The sequence below is a fragment of the Salarias fasciatus genome, unplaced genomic scaffold (assembly GCF_902148845.1).
Source record: "Salarias fasciatus unplaced genomic scaffold, fSalaFa1.1, whole genome shotgun sequence".
In the NCBI taxonomy this organism is placed as follows: domain Eukaryota; kingdom Metazoa; phylum Chordata; class Actinopteri; order Blenniiformes; family Blenniidae; genus Salarias; species Salarias fasciatus.
Genome location: NW_021941383.1, coordinates 673,566 through 688,406, shown reverse-complemented (window position 1 = coordinate 688,406; position 14,841 = coordinate 673,566). Strand labels below are relative to the sequence as shown.

Here is a 14,841-nt window from a genome sequence, read left to right as displayed (position 1 = left end):
AGAGAGTGTTCAAAGAGAGTGAGAATGTTTAGAGACAGAGTGTTCAGAATGAGACAGTGTTCAGAGAGAGAGAGTCCAAAGACAGTGAGTGTTCAGGGTGAAAGTGTGTTCAAAGACAGAGAGTGTGTGTTCAGGGAGAGTGTGTTCAAAGAGAGTTACCATTCCTCTCCAATTCGGTAAACATAGACGATGTTGTCTGACTGTCCCACTGCGATCCGGGTGGAGTCTGGAGAGAAGACCATGTCGCTCACCAGGTAGCTCTCCTTCCCATACTGACAACACAAGATTAGCATCAGCATTAGCATTAGCATGCTCACCAGGTAGCTCTCCTTCCCATACTGACAACACAAGATTAGCATCAGCATTAGCATTAGCATGCTCACCAGGTAGCTCTCCTTCCCATACTGACAACACAAGATTAGCATCAGCATTAGCATTAGCATGCTCACCAGGTAGCTCTCCTTCCCATACTGACAACACAAGATTAGCATCAGCATTAGCATTAGCATGCTCACCAGGTAGCTCTCCTTCCCATACTGACAACACAAGATTAGCATCAGCATTAGCATTAGCATGCTCACCAGGTAGCTCTCCTTCCCATACTGACAACACAAGATTAGCATCAGCATTAGCATTAGCATGCTCACCAGGGAGCTCTCCTTCCCATACTGACAACACAAGATTAGCATTAGCATTAGCATTAGCATGCTCACCAGGTAGCTCTCCTTCCCATACTGACAACACAAGATTAGCATCAGCATTAGCATTAGCATGCTCACCAGGTAGCTCTCCTTCCCATACTGACAACACAAGATTAGCATCAGCATTAGCATTAGCATGCTCACCAGGGAGCTCTCCTTCCCATACTGACAACACAAGATTAGCATCAGCATTAGCATTAGCATGCTCACCAGGGAGCTCTCCTTCCCATACTGACAACACAACACTAGCATTAGCATTAGCATGCTCACCAGGTAGCTCTCCTTCCCATACTGACAACACAAGATTAGCATCAGCATTAGCATTAGCATGCTCACCAGGGAGCTCTCCTTCCCATACTGACAACACAAGATTAGCATCAGCATTAGCATTAGCATGCTCACCAGGGAGCTCTCCTTCCCATACTGACAACACAAGATTAGCATCAGCATTAGCATTAGCATGCTCACCAGGGAGCTCTCCTTCCCATACTGACAACACAAGATTAGCATCAGCATTAGCATTAGCATGCTCACCAGGGAGCTCTCCTTCCCATACTGACAACACAACACTAGCATTAGCATTAGCATGCTCACCAGGTAGCTCTCCTTCCCATACTGACAACACAAGATTAGCATCAGCATTAGCATTAGCATGCTCACCAGGGAGCTCTCCTTCCCATACTGACAACACAACACTAGCATTAGCATTAGCATTAGCATGCTCACCAGGTAGCTCTCCTTCCCATACTGACAACACAAGATTAGCATTAGCATCAGTCAGCAGACAGACCCTGTCATGAACCTTTCTGACTTCTACAAGTGACTTGTAGACGCACACACACACACACACACACACACACACACACACACACACACACACAAACACACACACACACACACACACACACACACACACACACACACACAAACACAAACACACACACACGCTCCATGCCACATGTCAAACACGTCTGCACTTCCGGGTTCTCCAAAAAGAGACAGCAGTCGGCTGGACAAACTGATCAGGAAGTGTGCATCTGTGATGGGAGGAAGGTGGACTCTGCTGGAGCAGTCCTGGAGAGGAGGGTGGGGCTCTAATGCAGGGTATCTTGAGGAACCCCAAACATCCACTGCACCACCGGAGTAACAGGCTGCTGTCACTGCGCTGCAGAACTGAGCGCTTCAAGAGGTCGTTCATCCCCTCAGCAATCAGGCTGTTTAACAGATGTGCCTGAGCTGAACTGAGTAAACTATGAGCACTTTATTGTACTGTTGTTATTTATTTGCGTGCGAATGATTTGTGTGTGCTGCTGGACACCTGAATTTCTCCCTTGGGAGATTAATAAAGTTTTTATCTATCTATCTTATCTATCTCCTCCCCTCACAGATCTCTCCATGGTTCCTCTAGAACAGTTCCACAGCTCAGCTGGGGTTCTCACTCCACAGTCGTCCTCCTTCACTGCAGCTCTCAACTTATTCTTCTTCTGCTCCTTTTTCATTCATTCTTGTATTGTATTATTTTCTGTTATGTATATTTTTTGTGTATCTTTTGAATAAAAAAAAAAAAGTTGACCCAGACGATGGAGCCTGAGGCTCCACTGAAGCACCAGAGACTCTCCACACTGAAGCACCAGAGACTCTCCACACTGAAGCACCAGAGACTCTCCACACTGAAGCACCAGAGACTCTCCACACTGCCCTAGGGATGCACATTTTATATATTTTTTTATGGCCGATAACCAACGCCCTTTAACTGGTTAATAACCGTTAACCGATCAGATTTAAGGCCCGTCCTGCTTCACATGTCTGCCCATTGGTCTGCGCGGACCGATCTGCGGACGTCCGCGCAGCAGCCAGCTGACCGCGTTGCGCGCAGGTGGCGCCGGTATACGCATCGCCAGAGCGCCACAGCAAACAGAGCATGACGGTAAAAGCGAAGGCAGACGGAGCTCCAGCCCGATCGCTCAAACACCAGAGTGAAAATCTGGAGGATGGAGACAGCAGACTATCTGGATGGAGGAGAAGGTCTGCCGACAGAATCGCTCTGGCGCCGCCCCGCGATTCAGAAAAAAGAAAAAAAAAAGGCGAAGAAAAACTTTAATACTAAATGATAACGTACCGACAATGTATGTGCTTAATTTTCTCTAAATAATCTGTAATAAAGGAGCAGATAAACAGTCTGTAGAGCCGGAAAAGCTTGTGGAGGATGTGTGGAACACTGCGCCTGAACGCACAGCGTGGAGCGGTGGAGCGCCGAGGCTCCAAAGCCACGCGAAGCAGGACGACCTTTAAACGCCCTGCTGAGCGGCTCCATGCTGCCGCTCCGACATTCCGACGCACCGCCGTTTAGACACATCACCATTCCGAAATATCGCTATTCCGGCACGCAGACGTCCCTCCATTCTGACCAGGAAATGTGCGTCACTCCGAGTGAGTGACGGACTCGGCGCTGTCCGGTGCTGAACTGCAGATTTACAATGACAGCAAATTCTCATCTAAAATGGGAAAAAAGACATAAGATTTAGATATAATTAACAGCACTGTAGGCTTCAATCATCTCCTGTTGTTTTTTAAATGATGTGGAGAGTGAGCGTGCTGGTAATTTTTTTTGTGTGTTCTGATTAATTTCCTAAATAAAGTTTTAGCTTCTCAAATCCGATTTTTAAACCGTTCTGATGGAGCGTAATGTTTATCTGGATGCTGCAGCTTCATACCGAAACACTTCACTGTGAATCTGGACGACCCGCGGCGTCTGGAGATAAAAAATAATATTCAATGTAACGCTGGTTTTGTGCCACATGCGTCAATGCGCACAAAGCTGCACACCCTCCGACTGTACAACATGAAGGCCCCTGGAATTAATCAGTGACTGAAGGAGTCGTCTGCAGCGCCGTCATTGATATCTGAAACATAACGCCAGCTGCAGGAAGACGCACGGCTCTGTGGAGAGCTCCTCCAGCTGGAGCTGAAAAAAACCCAAAACAAAAACGATAGTATTAACCGGTCAAAGATCCTGTTATCGGTTAACCATGTGCATCCCTACACTGCACTGAAGCTCCAGGGACTCTCCACACTGAAGCTCCAGGCCCACCTCAAAAACTTCCGGAGTCAGCTGTGTAGGGAGGTGGAGGAGGGAGGAGGAGGGAGGAGGAGGGAGGAGGAGGGTTTAGGGAGGTGAAGTGAGGACTGCAGAGTTGGATGCAGCAGCTCCTGGAAGAGTGGGGTGTAGCAGCTCCTGGTGGAGGTTCTGGTCACGGATGGCACTGCTAACATGGTAGCTGGTGTGACACAGCTGAGCGAGGCAGGCCTTCTTCTCGCACATCGCTGCCAGACGCCATGTTGGCTCCCAGCTGCACTCAGAGGCGTGGCCTGACGGGGGCGCTGCTACACTGAGAGTGGTGCTGCTACACACTGAGTGGCGCTGCTACACACTGGCTACACACTCACCCTGACGGGGTGCTGCTACACACTCAGCCTGACGGGGTGCTGCTACACACTCAGCCTGACGGGGTGCTGCTACACACTCAGCCTGACGGGGCGCTGCTACACACTGGCTACACACTCAGCCTGACGGGGGTGCTGCTACACACTCAGCCTGACGGGGGTGCTGCTACACACTCAGCCTGACGGGGCGCTGCTACACACTCAGCCTGACGGGGGCGCTGCTACACACTGGCTACACACTCAGCCTGACGGGGGTGCTGCTACACACTCAGCCTGACGGGGGTGCTGCTACACACTCAGCCTGACGGGGTGCTGCTACACACTCAGCCTGACGGGGTGCTGCTACACACTCAGCCTGACGGGGTGCTGCTACACACTCAGCCTGACGGGGGCGCTGCTACACACTGGCTACACACTCAGCCTGACGGGGGTGCTGCTACACACTCAGCCTGACGGGGGTGCTGCTACACACTCAGCCTGACGGGGGCGCTGCTACACACTGGCTACACACTCAGCCTGACGGGGGTGCTGCTACACACTCAGCCTGACGGGGGTGCTGCTACACACTCAGCCTGACGGGGTGCTGCTACACACTCAGCCTGACGGGGTGCTGCTACACACTCAGCCTGACGGGGTGCTGCTACACACTCAGCCTGACGGGGTGCTGCTACACACTCAGCCTGACGGGGCGCTGCTACACACTCAGCCTGACGGGGCGCTGCTACACACTCAGCCTGACGGGGCGCTGCTACACACTCAGCCTGACGGGGCGCTGCTACACACTCAGCCTGACGGGGCGCTGCTACACACTCAGCCTGACGGGGCGCTGCTACACACTGGCTACACACTCACCCTGACGGGGTGCTGCTACACACTCAGCCTGACGGGGGTGCTGCTACACACTGAGCCTCACGGGGCGCTGCTACACACTCAGCCTGACGGGGCGCTGCTACACACTCAGCCTGACGGGGCGCTGCTACACACTCAGCCTGACGGGGCGCTGCTACACACTCAGCCTGACGGGGCGCTGCTACACACTCAGCCTGACGGGGGCGCTGCTACACACTGGCTACACACTCACCCTGACGGGGTGCTGCTACACACTCAGCCTGACGGGGGTGCTGCTACACACTCAGCCTGACGGGGTGCTGCTACACACTGGCTACACACTCACCCTGACGGGGTGCTGCTACACACTCAGCCTGACGGGGGTGCTGCTACACACTCAGCCTGACGGGGCGCTGCTACACACTCAGCCTGACGGGGCGCTGCTACACACTCAGCCTGACGGGGTGCTGCTACACACTCAGCCTGACGGGGGCGCTGCTACACACTGGCTACACACTCAGCCTGACGGGGTGTTGCTACACACTCAGCCTGACGGGGGTGCTACTACACACTCAGCCTGACGGGGGTGCTGCTACACACTCAGCCTGACGGGGCGCTGCTACACACTCAGCCTGACGGGGTGCTGCTACACACTCAGCCTGACGGGGCGCTGCTACACACTCAGCCTGACGGGGTGCTGCTACACACTGGCTACACACTCAGCCTGACGGGGTGCTGCTACACACTCAGCCTGAAGGGGTGCTGCTACACACTGGCTACACACTCACCCTGACGGGGTGCTGCTACACACTCAGCCTGACGGGGTGCTGCTACACACTCAGCCTGACGGGGTGCTGCTACACACTGAGCCTGACGGGGTGCTGCTACACACTGAGCCTGACGGGGCGCTGCTACACACTCAGCCTGACGGGGCGCTGCTACACACTCAGCCTGACGGGGCGCTGCTACACACTCAGCCTGACGTGGTGCTGCTACACACTCAGCCTGACGGGGTGCTGCTACACACTCAGCCTGACGGGGTGCTGCTACACACTCAGCCTGACGGGGTGCTGCTACACACTGGCTACACACTCACCCTGACGGGGTGCTGCTACACACTCAGCCTGACGGGGGTGCTGCTACACACTCAGCCTGACGGGGTGCTGCTACACACTGGCTACACACTCACCCTGACGGGGCGCTGCTACACACTCAGCCTGACGGGGGTGCTGCTACACACTCAGCCTGACGGGGCGCTGCTACACACTCAGCCTGACGGGGCGCTGCTACACACTCAGCCTGACGGGGCGCTGCTACACACTCAGCCTGATGGGGGTGCTGCTACACACTCAGCCTGACGGGGTGCTGCTACACACTCAGCCTGACGGGGGTGCTGCTACACACTCAGCCTGACGGGGGTGCTGCTACACACTCAGCCTGACGGGGTGCTGCTACACACTCAGCCTGACGGGGTGCTGCTACACACTCAGCCTGACGGGGGCGCTGCTACACACTGGCTACACACTCAGCCTGACGGTGTGCTGCTACACACTCAGCCTGACGGGGTGCTGCTACACACTCAGCCTGACGGGGGCGCTGCTACACACTGGCTACACACTCAGCCTGACGGGGTGCTGCTACACACTCAGCCTGACGGGGCGCTGCTACACACTCAGCCTGACGGGGCGCTGCTACACACTCAGCCTGACGGGGCGCTGCTACACACTCAGCCTGACGGGGTGCTGCTAAACACTCAGCCTGACGGGGGCGCTGCTACACACTGGCTACACACTCACCCTGACGGGGTGCTGCTACACACTCAGCCTGACGGGGGTGCTGCTACACACTCAGCCTGATGGGGTGCTGCTACACACTGGCTACACACTCACCCTGACGGGGTGCTGCTACACACTCAGCCTGACGGGGGTGCTGCTACACACTCAGCCTGACGGGGCGCTGCTACACACTCAGCCTGACGGGGCGCTGCTACACACTCAGCCTGACGGGGTGCTGCTACACACTCAGCCTGACGGGGCGCTGCTACACACTCAGCCTGACGGGGCGCTGCTACACACTCAGCCTGACGGGGCGCTGCTACACACTCAGCCTGACGGGGCGCTGCTACACACTCAGCCTGACGGGGTGCTGCTACACACTCAGCCTGACGGGGGCGCTGCTACACACTGGCTACACACTCACCCTGACGGGGTGCTGCTACACACTCAGCCTGACGGGGGTGCTGCTACACACTCAGCCTGACGGGGCGCTGCTACACACTCAGCCTGACGGGGCGCTGCTACACACTCAGCCTGACGGGGGCGCTGCTACACACTGGCTACACACTCAGCCTGACGGGGTGCTGCTACACACTCAACCTGACGGGGGTGCTACTACACACTCAGCCTGACGGGGGTGCTGCTACACACTCAGCCTGACGGGGCGCTGCTACACACTCAGCCTGACGGGGTGCTGCTACACACTCAGCCTGACGGGGCGCTGCTACACACTCAGCCTGACGGGGTGCTGCTACACACTGGCTACACACTCAGCCTGACGGGGTGCTGCGACACACTCAGCCTGAAGGGGTGCTGCTACACACTGGCTACACACTCACCCTGACGGGGTGCTGCTACACACTCAGCCTGACGGGGTGCTGCTACACACTCAGCCTGACGGGGTGCTGCTACACACTGAGCCTGACGGGGCGCTGCTACACACTCAGCCTGACGGGGCGCTGCTACACACTCAGCCTGACGGGGCGCTGCTACACACTCAGCCTGACGTGGTGCTGCTACACACTCAGCCTGACGGGGTGCTGCTACACACTCAGCCTGACGGGGTGCTGCTACACACTGGCTACACACTCACCCTGACGGGGTGCTGCTACACACTCAGCCTGACGGGGGTGCTGCTACACACTCAGCCTGACGGGGTGCTGCTACACACTGGCTACACACTCACCCTGACGGGGCGCTGCTACACACTCAGCCTGACGGGGGTGCTGCTACACACTCAGCCTGACGGGGCGCTGCTACACACTCAGCCTGACGGGGCGCTGCTACACACTCAGCCTGACGGGGCGCTGCTACACACTCAGCCTGATGGGGTGCTGCTACACACTCAGCCTGACGGGGTGCTGCTACACACTCAGCCTGACGGGGGTGCTGCTACACACTCAGCCTGACGGGGGTGCTGCTACACACTCAGCCTGACGGGGTGCTGCTACACACTCAGCCTGACGGGGTGCTGCTACACACTCAGCCTGACGGGGCGCTGCTACACACTCAGCCTGACAGGGTGCTGCTACACACTCAGCCTGACGGGGGCGCTGCTACACACTGGCTACACACTCAGCCTGACGGTGTGCTGCTACACACTCAGCCTGACGGGGTGCTGCTACACACTCAGCCTGATGGGGTGCTGCTACACACTCAGCCTGACGGGGTGCTGCTACACACTCAGCCTGACGGGGTGCTGCTACACACTCAGCCTGACGGGGGCGCTGCTACACACTGGCTACACACTCAGCCTGACGGGGTGCTGCTACACACTCAGCCTGACGGGGTGCTGCTACACACTCAGCCTGACGTGGTGCTGCTACACACTCAGCCTGACGGGGTGCTGCTACACACTGGCTACACACTCAGCCTGACGGCGTGCTGCTACACACTCAGCCTGACGGGGGTGCTGCTACACACTCAGCCTGACGGGGTGCTGCTACACACTCAGCCTGACGGGGTGCTGCTACACACTCAGCCTGACGGGGGCGCTGCTACACACTGGCTACACACTCAGCCTGACGGGGTGCTGCTACACACTCAGCCTGACGGGGGTGCTACTACACACTCAGCCTGACGGGGGTGCTGCTACACACTCAGCCTGACGGGGCGCTGCTACCCACTCAGCCTGACGGGGTGCTGCTACACACTGGCTACACACTCAGCCTGACGGGGTGCTGCTACACACTGGCTACACACTCACCCTGACGGGGTGCTGCTACACACTCAGCCTGACGGGGGCGCTGCTACACACTGGCTACACACTCAGCCTGACGGGGGTGCTGCTACACACTCAGCCTGACGGGGGTGCTGCTACACACTCAGCCTGACGGGGTGCTGCTACACACTCAGCCTGACGGGGTGCTGCTACACACTCAGCCTGACGGGGCGCTGCTACACACTCAGCCTGACGGGTTGCCGCTACACACTCAGCCTGACGGGGGTGCTGCTACACACTCAGCCTGACGGGGTGCTGCTACACACTGGCTACACACTCACCCTGACGGGGTGCTGCTACACACTCAGCCTGACGGGGGCGCTGCTACACACTGGCTACACACTCAGCCTGACGGTGTGCTGCTACACACTCAGCCTGACGGGGTGCTGCTACACACTCAGCCTGAAGGGGTGCTGCTACACACTGGCTACACACTCACCCTGACGGGGTGCTGCTACACACTCAGTCTGACGGGGTGCTGCTACACACTCAGCCTGACGGGGTGCTGCTACACACTCAGCCTGACGGGGGTGCTGCTACACACTCAGCCTGACGGGGTGCTGCTACACACTCAGCCTGACGGGGTGCTGCTACACACTCAGCCTGACGGGGGTGCTGCTACACACTCAGCCTGACGGGGTGCTGCTACACACTCGCTACACACTCACCCTGACGGGGTGCTGCTACACACTGAGCCTGACGGGGTGCTGCTACACACTGAGCCTGACGGGGCGCTGCTGCACACTGAGCCTGACGGGGTGCTGCTACACACTCAGCCTGACGGGGCGCTGCTACACACTCAGCCTGACGGGGCGCTGCTACACACTCAGCCTGACGTGGTGCTGCTACACACTCAGCCTGACGGGGTGCTGCTACACACTGGCTACACACTCAGCCTGACGGGGTGCTGCTACACACTCAGCCTGACGGGGTGCTGCTACACACTCAGCCTGACGGGGCGCTGCTACACACTCAGCCTGACGGGGCGCTGCTACACACTCAGCCTGACGTGGTGCTGCTACACACTCAGCCTGACGGGGTGCTGCTACACACTCAGCCTGACGGGGTGCTGCTACACACTCAGCCTGACGGGGTGCTGCTACACACTGGCTACACACTCAGCCTGACGGGGTGCTGCTACACACTCAGCCTGACGGGGGTGCTGCTACACACTCAGCCTGACGGGGCGCTGCTACACACTCAGCCTGACGGGGCGCTGCTACACACTCAGCCTGACGGGGGGCTGCTACACACTCAGCCTGACGGGGTGCTGCTACACACTCAGCCTGACGGGGTGCTGCTACACACTCAGCCTGACGGGGTGCTGCTACACACTGGCTACACACTCACCCTGACGGGGTGCTGCTACACACTCAGCCTGACGGGGCGCTGCTACACACTCAGCCTGACGTGGTGCTGCTACACACTCAGCCTGACGGGGTGCTGCTACACACTCAGCCTGACGGGGGGCTGCTACACACTCAGCCTGACGGGGGTGCTGCTACACACTCAGCCTGACGGGGTGCTGCTACACACTCAGCCTGACGGGGTGCTGCTACACACTCAGCCTGACGGGGCGCTGCTACACACTCAGCCTGACGGGGCGCTGCTACACACTCAGCCTGACGGGGCGCTGCTACACACTCAGCCTGACGGGGTGCTGCTACACACTCAGCCTGACGGGGGTGCTGCTACACACTCAGCCTGACGGGGTGCTGCTACACACTCAGCCTGACGGGGTGCTGCTACACACTCAGCCTGACGGGGGTGCTGCTACACACTCAGCCTGACGGGGTGCTGCTACACACTCGCTACACACTCACCCTGACGGGGGTGCTGCTACACACTGAGCCTGACGGGGCGCTGCTGCACACTGAGCCTGACGGGGCGCTGCTACACACTCAGCCTGACGGGGCGCTGCTACACACTCAGCCTGACGGGGCGCTGCTACACACTCAGCCTGACGTGGTGCTGCTACACACTCAGCCTGACGGGGTGCTGCTACACACTGGCTACACACTCAGCCTGACGGGGTGCTGCTACACACTCAGCCTGACGGGGTGCTGCTACACACTCAGCCTGACGGGGCGCTGCTACACACTCAGCCTGACGGGGCGCTGCTACACACTCAGCCTGACGTGGTGCTGCTACACACTCAGCCTGACGGGGTGCTGCTACACACTCAGCCTGACGGGGTGCTGCTACACACTCAGCCTGACGGGGTGCTGCTACACACTGGCTACACACTCACCCTGACGGGGTGCTGCTACACACTCAGCCTGACGGGGGTGCTGCTACACACTCAGCCTGACGGGGCGCTGCTACACACTCAGCCTGACGGGGCGCTGCTACACACTCAGCCTGACGTGGTGCTGCTACACACTCAGCCTGACGGGGTGCTGCTACACACTCAGCCTGACGGGGTGCTGCTACACACTCAGCCTGACGGGGTGCTGCTACACACTGGCTACACACTCACCCTGACGGGGTGCTGCTACACACTCAGCCTGACGGGGCGCTGCTACACACTCAGCCTGACGTGGTGCTGCTACACACTCAGCCTGACGGGGTGCTGCTACACACTCAGCCTGACGGGGTGCTGCTACACACTCAGCCTGACGGGGGTGCTGCTACACACTCAGCCTGACGGGGTGCTGCTACACACTCAGCCTGACGGGGTGCTGCTACACACTCAGCCTGACGGGGCGCTGCTACACACTCAGCCTGACGGGGCGCTGCTACACACTCAGCCTGACGGGGCGCTGCTACACACTCAGCCTGACCCCCCCCCCCCCCCCCCCCCCCCCCCGTCCAGCTGCACTGAATTCACGAACCACTCTAGTGTCTTGTGTTTTTTCAGTGGAGCTTGAACGGGGAACGTGGGACACTGAGAAGCGGGTTTGGTTCCATCGCACTGCTGTTCTGCTTGTTTAGTGGAAACAAATATGGTTCTTTCATCTGTTACTTTTGTTCTGTTGACCACGCCCAGTGGGAGGGGCTTATGGAGGACAAGCAGTCATGTTGGCTTCTGGAAGGAAAAGTGTGACCCTGGCCTGGTGCTCTGGTTCTTGTGTTCCAGTACTGTGCTTCTTATGTTCTGATGCTGTGCTTGTTACTATACCAGGGATGGGCAACTGGCGGCCCGCGGGTCGCATACGGCCCGCACCCTCCCACTGCACGGCCCCCCAATGATTTTTTTAAAAAGAAAAAAATGTGTCTTTTGCTGCACACACTCAGCTGCAATGACATATTTTGGCCACCAGATGGCACGCCCTCCGCGTCTCCAGCCTCCACGGAGCCCGAAACACTGCCGTTCTGGTACCGTGGTTCTTGTGTTCTAGGGTTCCTGTGTTCTACTACTTTGGTTCTTATGTTCCAGTACTCGTCTTATGTTATGATACTCTGCTTCTTATGTTCCTACACTGAGGTTCTTGTGTTGCAGTACTGTGGTTATTGTGTTCCTATACTGAGGTTCTTGTGTTCCTATACTGAGGTTCTTGTGTTGCAGTACTGTGGTTCTTGTGTTGCAGTACTGTGGTTCTTGTGTGCAGTACTGTGGTTCTTGTGTTGCGGTACTGAGGTTCTTGTGTTGCAGTACTGTGGTTATTGTGTTGCGGTACTGAGGTTCTTGTGTTCCTATACTGAGGTTCTTGTGTTCCTATACTGAGGTTCTTGTGTTCCTATACTGAGGTTCTTGTGTTGCAGTACTGAGGTTCTTGTGTTCCTATACTGAGGTTCTTGTGTTGCAGTACTGAGGTTCTTGTGTTCCTATACTGAGGTTCTTGTGTTGCAGTACTGAGGTTCTTGTGTTCCTATACTGTGGTTCTTGTGTTGCAGTACTGTGGTTCTTGTGTTGCAGTACTGTGTTTCTTGTGTTGCAGTACTGAGGTTCTTGTGTTGCAGTACTGAGGTTCTTGTGTTCCTATACTGTGGTTCTTGTGTTGCAGTACTGAGGTTCTTGTGTTCCTATACTGTGGTTCTTGTGTTGCAGTACTGAGGTTCTTGTGTCGCAGTACTGAGGTTCTTGTGTTGCAGTACTGTGGTTCTTGTGTTCCTATACTGAGGTTCTTGTGTTCCTATACTGAGGTTCTTGTGTTCCTATACTGAGGTTCTTGTGTTGCAGTACTGAGGTTCTTGTGTTCCTATACTGAGGTTCTTGTGTTGCAGTACTGAGGTTCTTGTGTTCCTATACTGAGGTTCTTGTGTTGCAGTACTGAGGTTCTTGTGTTCCTATACTGAGGTTCTTGTGTTGCAGTACTGAGGTTCTTGTGTTCCTATACTGTGGTTCTTGTGTTGCAGTACTGTGGTTCTTGTGTTGCAGTACTGTGTTTCTTGTGTTGCAGTACTGAGGTTCTTGTGTTGCAGTACTGAGGTTCTTGTGTTCCTATACTGTGGTTCTTGTGTTGCAGTACTGAGGTTCTTGTGTTCCTATACTGTGGTTCTTGTGTTGCAGTACTGAGGTTCTTGTGTCGCAGTACTGAGGTTCTTGTGTTGCAGTACTGTGGTTCTTGTGTTGCAGTACTGAGGTTCTTGTGTTGCGGTACTGAGGTTCTTGTGTTGCAGTACTGTGGTTCTTGTGTTGCAGTACTGTGGTTCTTGTGTTGCAGTACTGAGGTTCTTGTGTTGCAGTACTGAGGTTCTTGTGTTGCAGTACTGAGGTTCTTGTGTTGCAGTACTGAGGTTCTTGTGTTGCAGTACTGTGGTTCTTGTGTTCCTATACTGAGGTTCTTGTGTTGCAGTACTGAGGTTCTTGTGTTGCAGTACTGAGGTTCTTGTGTTGCGGTACTGAGGTTCTTGTGTTGCAGTACTGTGGTTCTTGTGTTGCAGTACTGTGGTTCTTGTGTTGCAGTACTGAGGTTCTTGTGTTGCAGTACTGAGGTTCTTGTGTTGCAGTACTGAGGTTCTTGTGTTGCAGTACTGAGGTTCTTGTGTTGCAGTACTGTGGTTCTTGTGTTCCTATACTGAGGTTCTTGTGTTGCAGTACTGAGGTTCTTGTGTTGCAGTACTGAGGTTCTTGCTCACCTTGGGGTCCAGGGGCTTGGTGGAGAACTTGTCTCGTCGTTCTCCGTGCTCGTCGTACAGGAGAACCACCCTCTCGGCGGTGCACACGGCCAGCTTGGTGCTGTTGGGGGCCCAGGCCATGCACGTCACTCTGGAGGACCGGTCCTGTGGAGAACAGGCACCGAGAACACAGAGCACTGAGAACATTGAGAACCAACACACCACTGAACAGCTCCAAACACTCAGATCTTCTCTGACGCTGAAGGGAGTCACAGCAGGTCTGAGGTTCTCCAGGACTCTGCGGTGGAACCACTGTTCTGCTCGTCCAGGTTTAGACTTTCAAGTTTTTACCAGTGGAAGGGAAGTGTGGGTTTCTGGTTCTGCTGGTTCTGCTGGTTCTACATAAACATCTACTGAGCTGAGGAAGTGGTTAAAAGCCGCGCAGTGAGCGGAGCAGCGGACGGTTCTGACCTGCGGCGGCAGGAGCGTCTTCAGGAACTTCAGCTGCATCTTCACGACTCGGAGCGGCTGGAGAACACGGAACGGTTCCACTGCACGGCTCCGCTGTTTAGAACCGGCGGCTCGGAGAACACGGAACGGTTCCACTGCACGGCCCCGCTGTTTAGAACCGGAGCGGCTGGAGAACACGGAACGGTTCCACTGCACGGCTCCGCTGTTTAGAACCGGCGGCTCGGAGAACACGGAACGGTTCCACTGCACGGCTCCGCTGTTTAGAACCGGAGCGGCTGGAGAACACGGAACGGTTCCACTGCACGGCTCCGCTGTTTAGAACCGGAGCGGCTGGAGAACACGGAACGGTTCCACTGCACGGCCCCGCTGTTTAGAACCGGAGCGGCTGGAGAACACGGAA

General features: G+C 56.5%; 1 protein-coding gene across 1 annotated transcript in view; it reads right to left on the bottom strand.

The window, feature by feature from the left end:
• Nucleotides 1–14,481, bottom strand: part of ift172 (intraflagellar transport 172) — an 80,082-nt gene extending 65,601 nt beyond the window's left edge. The window contains exons 1-3 of the mRNA XM_030087373.1: nucleotides 14,442–14,481; nucleotides 13,992–14,135; nucleotides 160–272 (exon numbers count right to left, since the gene is read on the bottom strand). Of these exons, the coding sequence (XP_029943233.1) occupies nucleotides 160–272; nucleotides 13,992–14,135; nucleotides 14,442–14,480 (296 nt within the window). The 5' untranslated portion in view covers nucleotide 14,481. The remainder of the gene's footprint in view (nucleotides 1–159; nucleotides 273–13,991; nucleotides 14,136–14,441) is intronic.
• Between the last annotated feature and the right edge of the window lie 360 nt (nucleotides 14,482–14,841).